The sequence below is a fragment of the Microtus ochrogaster genome, unplaced genomic scaffold (assembly GCF_000317375.1).
Source record: "Microtus ochrogaster isolate Prairie Vole_2 unplaced genomic scaffold, MicOch1.0 UNK56, whole genome shotgun sequence".
Classification (NCBI taxonomy): domain Eukaryota; kingdom Metazoa; phylum Chordata; class Mammalia; order Rodentia; family Cricetidae; genus Microtus; species Microtus ochrogaster.
This window is the reverse complement of record NW_004949154.1, coordinates 2,516,754-2,524,095: the sequence shown is the minus strand read 5'-3', so window position 1 is coordinate 2,524,095 and position 7,342 is coordinate 2,516,754. Positions and strand designations below refer to the sequence as shown.

Genomic DNA, 7,342 nt, shown 5'->3' with positions numbered 1-7,342 from the left:
ATATCTTTTCTCTTTCTCCTGTGTCTCCCCCCTACACACACACACACACACACACACACACACACACACACACACACACACACACGTCCTCTTACCGCACTTTTCCTATAACATCTCAAGGGTGAACTGCAATAATAGTCACTATTTGATTGAGCAATTGCTGCAAATGACAAGTTCCTGCCTGTCTTCAAATCCACCTGTTACAGCTATACATAGTCCCAAGAGATGAGGAAAGAAGGCTTTCCCCCCACAGCAGGAAGGAATGGAACCCTCCTCCATGGACCCTGCGCTTTGTTCCCCAGAAAGCTGACCTGCTGCTGAGGAAGGAAATGGAGGCTAACCCGGGAACTTCCCCCTCCATCCTGATACCCTAGGGCCCCTAACAGAGTCCTGGCCCTGAATGGAGAATTGTTCTGCTTCTCCCTCCTGCCTCTGAATGTTGATGTTTTGGGTTATTAAGGGGCTTGGAGATGGGGTGGGGAGTAGGTTATGACCCTGGCAAAGGCCTGAATAACCATTGTTCCTTTCTTTCCCCCCTTGAATGGCATTCTGTCCCAGTCATGGTGTCTCCCTCTGGATTGGGGGAAGGAGTGGGTCAGAGGCCAGGGAAGGGGAGCCTTTTCCCACCACTTCCTCAGATAAAGTATAAGCTGCCAGATGTAGAGACCCCAGCATCTCAGAGCCCCCTTCAGCCTTTAGCCTTGATGTTGATGCCATGAAATGAGTCTTGGTTGGACACAGAATTGGTTACTAGGGTGGGGAGAGGAAAAAGGTGTAGAGATTCTGGAGTCCAGTTCCCTTGTGGGCCTGCTGGGTCATCTGTGTGATCGCCTTATCTCGTTATCCCCTTGGTTCTTCCAAACCCATAGGGAGACTATTAAAACGAAGAGGATGCTATTTTTAGAAGGGCTGAGTTTCTTGGAAGAAAACCTTTGATAATTATGAAATTATTCTCATGACCATTGAGAATGTTATTACTGCTGATAAAAGACTCAGTTCCCCGGGAAATGGGTGAGAGTTCTCTCAAGATGATGCCTTATCTCCCAATAACACGTTTTCATCTTAACTTCTGTTTTGTTTTTACATTTATCTGTTTGGCAGGGTAGGGGATGGGTTGAGCTGCGGCATGTGTATGGAGGTCAGAGGGCAACTTCTGGGAGTTAGTTTTCTCTTTCCACCATGTGAGTCCTGGGGGCCAGATTGAGGTCATCAGGTTTAGAAGCGTGTTCCCTCCCCCTGAGCCATCTCACTATCCCACTTTTTCCTTCTTTTAAAATGTGCTCCAAAAGAGCCATGGTCAGCTTCATTTTCACAACTCCTGACCTTTTAGATGGAAGCAAAGTTCTTTCTTCTGGACTATCATGGCTCTGTGTTTTTTCCTCCATAGCCCTGGGTGCGGGGCTCTTCAGAGGGGCCGGGATGGCATATGAACTCTTCTCTGCATGAGGGCATTTCTCCCCCAAGTGAGAGTTACCAGATGGTCATGGAAATTCTGGCACCTTTAGTGCCTGTTTGTTTGTTTTTTGCAAAAACTCCCAGGGAGAGTTGTCTTATTCCTCTGAACAAGAGTTGACTGAGGTATTGTGTATTAGCTGGAAAGTGAATTGATTTGTCTCCAAATCAATATACCTGAACCCTGAGTTTGGAGGTCCATTCTGCTGCCTGGCAATGCTTCCCATGCCCTCCCTGTGGCTTCATCTGCTTCTACCCTGGATTGTTGTAGACTCCTGAATGAGTCTTATTCAAAACTGAGTCTTATTCAAAACCCTACTAGGCAGTGCAGGGCCTGCCATGCAGTAGGACTGCAGTTATGCTGACCTGTGAATCTAATACACTTCGATGGTGTTCTCCACTAACCCTGACGCCTTCCTCCTCTGTCTTCGGCAGGGACCCTACGTCCAGTTCGCCGCAACTACTACGACCCATCCTCAGCCCCTGGGAAGGGTGTCGTGTGGGAGTGGGAGAACGACAGTGGTTCCTGGACACCCTATGACATGGAAGTGGGTATTACCATCCAGCATGCCTATGAGAAACAGCACCCCTGGATCGACCTCACTTCCATTGGCTTCAGCTACATCATTGACTTCAGCACCATGGGCCAGATCAACAGGCAGACCCAGCGCCAGCGCCGTATCCGCCGCCGACTAGACCTCATCTATCCCATGGTCACAGGCACTATGCCGAAGGCTCAGTCCTGGCCAGTCAATCCTGGAACGACCACTTCTCCCCCTGCACCATCCTGTTCCTGTCCACAGTGTGTTTTGGTGATGAGCGTCAAGGCTGCTGTGGTCCATGGGAGCAGTGGGCCCCTTCAGCCTCCAGGAACTCGCAAGAACATAGCTCCCTCTGGAGTGGGCAAGCTGCCCCCACCACCTGGCCCTGGGACGAAGCCACTAGATACTTCTGGCACCATGCGGGACCCAGGGAAGACTGCTCCATCACTGGTGATCCGGAGACAAGTCTCTAATACACCAGCTGGGGCAACTGCAGGCTCCCCCACCAGCCCACAAGGAAGCAACAGGAAGCCTGGAAGGGTGGCACTAGCCACTTTGAATCGGTCCAACCTGCAGCGACTGGCCATTGCCCAGTCCCGGGTGCTGATTGCCTCGGGGTAGGTGTTCCTATGGCTGCCACAGAGCACTTACCCACCTTAGAGGTAGCCTGTGACTCACCTGTAGGTCAGACAGCAAGATGGACTGGCCAAGACATGCATGCCTAGTCTTGTCAGACTGAGCTGCCCCTGGTAGGTGGAAGCCAGCCTGGTGTGAACAAGGAGCAATTTCACATTAGGGCACCAAGAGGTCTGGATATAACTGAGGTTTTGCCTGTTAGTTGCCGTGTCTGAGGCACGACCCACACGTGAAGCTCTGACTTCATCTTTAATAAACACTGCAAACATACCAATGTTACAGTCCCAGCGAGTACAGATGAAGGTGCTAGGAAGTCTTAGCCGGCATTAGTTGAGCTTCCACTGTGTTTTGATTTAATGGTTTTAGCTTTTCATTTATAATCTTTATAATGACTGGAGACATTATCCCATTTCACAGATGAAGAGAATCAGATATGTGGCAGGAGTCTGGCCTTGCAGCAGCCCCCCCCCACCACACACACACCAGGTATTCCGATCAGTACAGGCATACAGTAGGTGCCAAGCAGGGGTTGCTTCTCCCATACCCTATTTCAGCATGCTTATGACATGCTGGAGCTGTTGTAGGCGCCATTAGTGTTTCTTACTTTCTTGATATCCCTCATCCACCAAATGGGAGTGCCCAGGTCCCTACAGTGCCTGCAGCAGCCTTTTCCTGACCTGTTGACTTCTTGTCAACTCATAACAGCCAGCCGCCTTCCTTTTGTCCTCAAAGGCCCAGCCTTGCTGCTGTCCTGTGCCCGTGGTTGAGATAGCTTGAAACCTGGAATGGGTCCCCAAGACTGAAAATCCAGGCTGCCCTGAGGCAGGGCCATAAGTACTCAGCTGGGTCTCCAGACATCTTAGCAGAGGGCGGTCTTAGCTGGGGGAAGGGAAATGAAAGAAAACACGCAGCAGAGGGAGGAGCACTAGGCTGGAACAGCCCCTCTTCCTGCCTCTCACTAATGGAAGCCCTAAGATCTTTGCAAGGACCAGTGTCCTTGTGTGTCAAATGACGATTCCCGGTTTACATAACCTGCTTATGGGATCATTCTGAAAACCTCTATGGATTGAGTCCGCTTTCTGACAAGTCCCCGATGGGCTTGCCGCTATTATCCCACTTCTGTCACTGTTGTATTTTATGCATGGGCACTTTGCTAAGATTTATCTTTCCTTTGGAGGGTCACCCATCTCATGTGGTGCAGAGAAGTTGGAACACAGGATTGTGGCCACTGTTCCATCGTTGTTTTGGCTACAACCACAGTGACTCAGAAGGCAGTGTATAATGCCACTTGGAGGCATGGAAGGCTCATGACTGCCTCCAGGGAGGGCAAGGGGTGCCTGGATCCTGCTCTTCCTCTGCTCCTCTCTCCTGGATTGCAACAGTGTGCTAGGCGCTCTAGCAGAGTTCGGGGGTGATTGTTGGCACACAGGAGGAGGCTGTGTGTGCACACGGGAGCCCTTGATTTTTGGGCTCGAACCCGAGTTCCTTGCTGTGCCACTTGGAGTAAGTTTTGCATCCTCTGTCTTCAGTGTTCTTGGCTGCTGAGTGACATAGTAGTACTTCCATCCTAGGGTTTTCCGAAGGGTTAAATGAGGCCTTCGGGTTAGAGTGTGCACAGAGTCCAGTGGGGGTTAGTTGCAGATGATGATGATGATGATGATGATGATGATGATGATGATGATGATGATGATGATGGTGTATCTAATGGCTAAACACTTGTGTTGTTACTGAACTGACGTCAAAGCTGAGCTGATCCAATTTACACCTCATCTCTGTCCCCCTTGAGAAATGTCCCAGTGACCCCATGCCATCACGGAGACAGATAGCCCTTGAGCTACAGTGAGTCTGAGGAGGTCAACAGGCTTCAGTTCATTCCTTTATTCCTCCAGCAAACTGCAGAAAGGAGTTCAGTCCCGGCAGCACACTTTCAAAAGGGCTATAGAAATGAGTTGATTTTGCTCTGTCTTCCCGAAAGGGAACCCCCTCCCACCTCTGTCTGCCTTCCAGCCCTTTCTTCTCACCTTTTCCCACCTCCCACACCCCATTGCCATCTTCTTTTCCAGCTTTTCTTGGCCACTAATGAGCGTGTGTTATCCGCTTTGTCTGGCATTGCCATCAACCTTCTGTCATTACACAGCCCGTCCCCATCCTCCCTGCCCGTGACCTCTTCAAACAACTTTCCCACAGGAAAGAAAAAGAAAAAGAAGATCAGGGAGGGCAGGCAATGAGGGATGAAGAGAAAGTCTTGGCAGGGAACAAAAGACGCAGTGAATTATTCAGACACAAGCAGGAGGTTCTTAAAAGGGGTGGGGAGGTCTGTGCAGGGCAGCCATCACCCCTCTCCCCTCAGAGTCCAGGTTTCCGTACCTCCAGCTAGGCATGGTTTTTGGTTGCCTTAGAGACAAAGCCATTGTCCTTCATGAGGTTTCCTGGTTTGGTGAATAACTCAGAAAACACGAGCTTTCTCACCATAGGGTCTGCAGGGATATCCCCCCTCCCCAACCCCATTCACGCCCCCTTCCCTGCACTGGGTCAGCTCCTCTCTTTCCTTAGTTTTATTTTATCAATGGAAATGAAAACTTGGACCCTCCCATAACTGGTAACAACCCAGGATGTGAGAAGCAGGCCTGTAATTGGATTGCTGTTCCCTAGGAGGGGCTCTGGCTCAAATAGCTGAGGCCCCAAGGGCAGAGGACAGGTTTTCTGGGGTTTTCCTTTTAACCTGCAATCATGGGGGAAGGGTAGGCAGGTGTTGCCTGCTCCTAGTCCCCAGCACTACTGGGCTTTCTTCTCTGCCCTTTATACCTGATACCCTATGCTCAAGAATGTGAGAAAACTAGATTATTAAAGCAGGAAGTGGCAGATAGCAAGTCCTTTGACGATTGGAAAATAAAAGTGTAAACAGTTGCCCAAATTTGCACAAGGCTCTGCTGTTTACCAGCTACTTGACCTAGATCCTACAGCCTCATGGGGACCCCGAGGGAGCAGACATTTATCAGGTCCCGTTTACAGCTGGGGTAAAGGCAGACAGATGTGATCACAGAATACAGAGGAGCTGGCCAGCACTGCCAAAGGCAAAGCAGGCTGAATACAGATGGGGCAGCCACTGTCCATTTCTCCCTCCCTGTCTGGTGTCTGGGAAAGCACACAGCCCTGGCTCCACTGCTGTCTACAGACTAAGGACCACATTGCCCGTTTCCTAACTCACCAGGCCAGGTTGGCCCCACCGGTTGATACCAGTGTCTCTGAGTATTCAGGGGTTCCAAAAGCAGACTTCCCCTATCTCTCTTTAGACCCCCACACTCCACAGTTCTTGGGCTGCTCTGAGGAGTGGAGTATTTCCTGGTTGACCAGATAGCATGTGGAAACCTGCCAGTCCAGTTTGTGGGAACAAAGGTGGCCTTTGTCACTGAGATCACATTATTTTATCAGCTGAGGTGGAGGCCGGCTGGGGAGGTGGTGAAAGGAGGCAGGTGCAGGGCTGTAGTGTGAGTGCTGTCCCCCGGTGGGCAGCCAGGGAACATACCACAGGAGGCAGGCTCTTTCAAGCCTTTCCATGTAGAGTCTGGAAGGTGAATCTGCCTGGAGGGGGTCCAGGGCTTTTGAGTCACCTTCCTCTCAAACAGTTGAAGGGGAAATTGCCAAGGGGACACATTCTAACCCTAGACCACCGAGGCTCAAGCAGTTAGCTGACTTCTTTTTGTTTTCAGTGTTTGGTCATTTACAGAGCCTGGAATCAAGTCTACCCCCTTTTCCCTGGTCTGGTGACTCTTATTTAAAGACATCGTTCCCTCCCCATATCCAGTCTTCCCTTATTCGGGGAGCAGTTCAGAAAGAAAAGTAGCTTTTTGATTTGGCCAGATATATAAACAACATTGTTTTATGAGCTTCACTGCATCTGTCTTTGTGGAAAGTGTCTTCATCATACTAGGCCTATGTAGGATAGAGAGACCTGGCTATTAGGCCTCTCTTCTGTCCTAATAATGGCTTTGTTCATTACAGCATGGGCTAGCAGACAGCTTGGCATTATGGGAGGCAGAGTGGAAGGCTCTAGAGCAGCATACTATGTTGTAATCTTGGTCTGGTTTTCCTAACCTCTGTGTGCCCAGCCCTGTTACCCATGCAGTGAGATTGACAGTCATGCCTCTTACATAGATTGTTGGGAGAATTGTTTGTGGGTGTTTCTGTTGTGGACAGTTATGGTTGCCCGCTAGTACGATGGAGAAAGAGCTGCTGCACCCTCAACATCAAGCAAAGTGGGTTCAACAAGTTCTTTTCAAATAGACCCATAAATAACTATTGAAGTCTTCCTTCTGACTTCCCGGAACAGCCCCACCCCAGCTGGATTCTCAGGCTGCCTGGCTCCCAGAGGCTTCTCTCACCAGTCCTGCTGGCTTCTCTGAGCCAGCTGTGGAAGCCTGGGTGGCAGAAGCCTGGAATGGCACAAGTCCCATCTCTGTGTGTCCTGTATTTTTTTCTGTGGGTGCTTTCACTGTGGGCGGCCTAGCTTTTCCCAGGCAGCTGTGTGGGCTCCTCTCCAGAGCTGGGGAGGACAGGACAGGGAGCAGAGGAGATTCGGCTTGTGTTTATAAGTTTCTGGGACAAGGAGAAGTGACAGCTGTTCAAGCAGTGGTTTCCAAGTGCTGGACCAGGGATTGCAGCATCTCCACTCTGAGAAGCTTTTTTGTGGGGGGGGGAGGGGGTCGGGGAAT

At 50.4% G+C, this 7,342-nt stretch overlaps 1 protein-coding gene across 2 annotated transcripts in view; it reads left to right on the top strand.

Moving 5' to 3' along the window:
- Dtx4 (deltex E3 ubiquitin ligase 4) overlaps positions 1-7,342 on the top strand; it is a 35,185-nt gene that overhangs the window by 7,222 nt on the left and 20,621 nt on the right. For both annotated transcript variants that reach the window (XM_005369687.3, XM_005369688.2), the window contains exon 2: positions 1,888-2,611. In XM_005369687.3, the coding sequence (XP_005369744.1) occupies positions 1,995-2,611 (617 nt within the window). In that variant the 5' untranslated portion in view covers positions 1,888-1,994. The remainder of the gene's footprint in view (positions 1-1,887; positions 2,612-7,342) is intronic.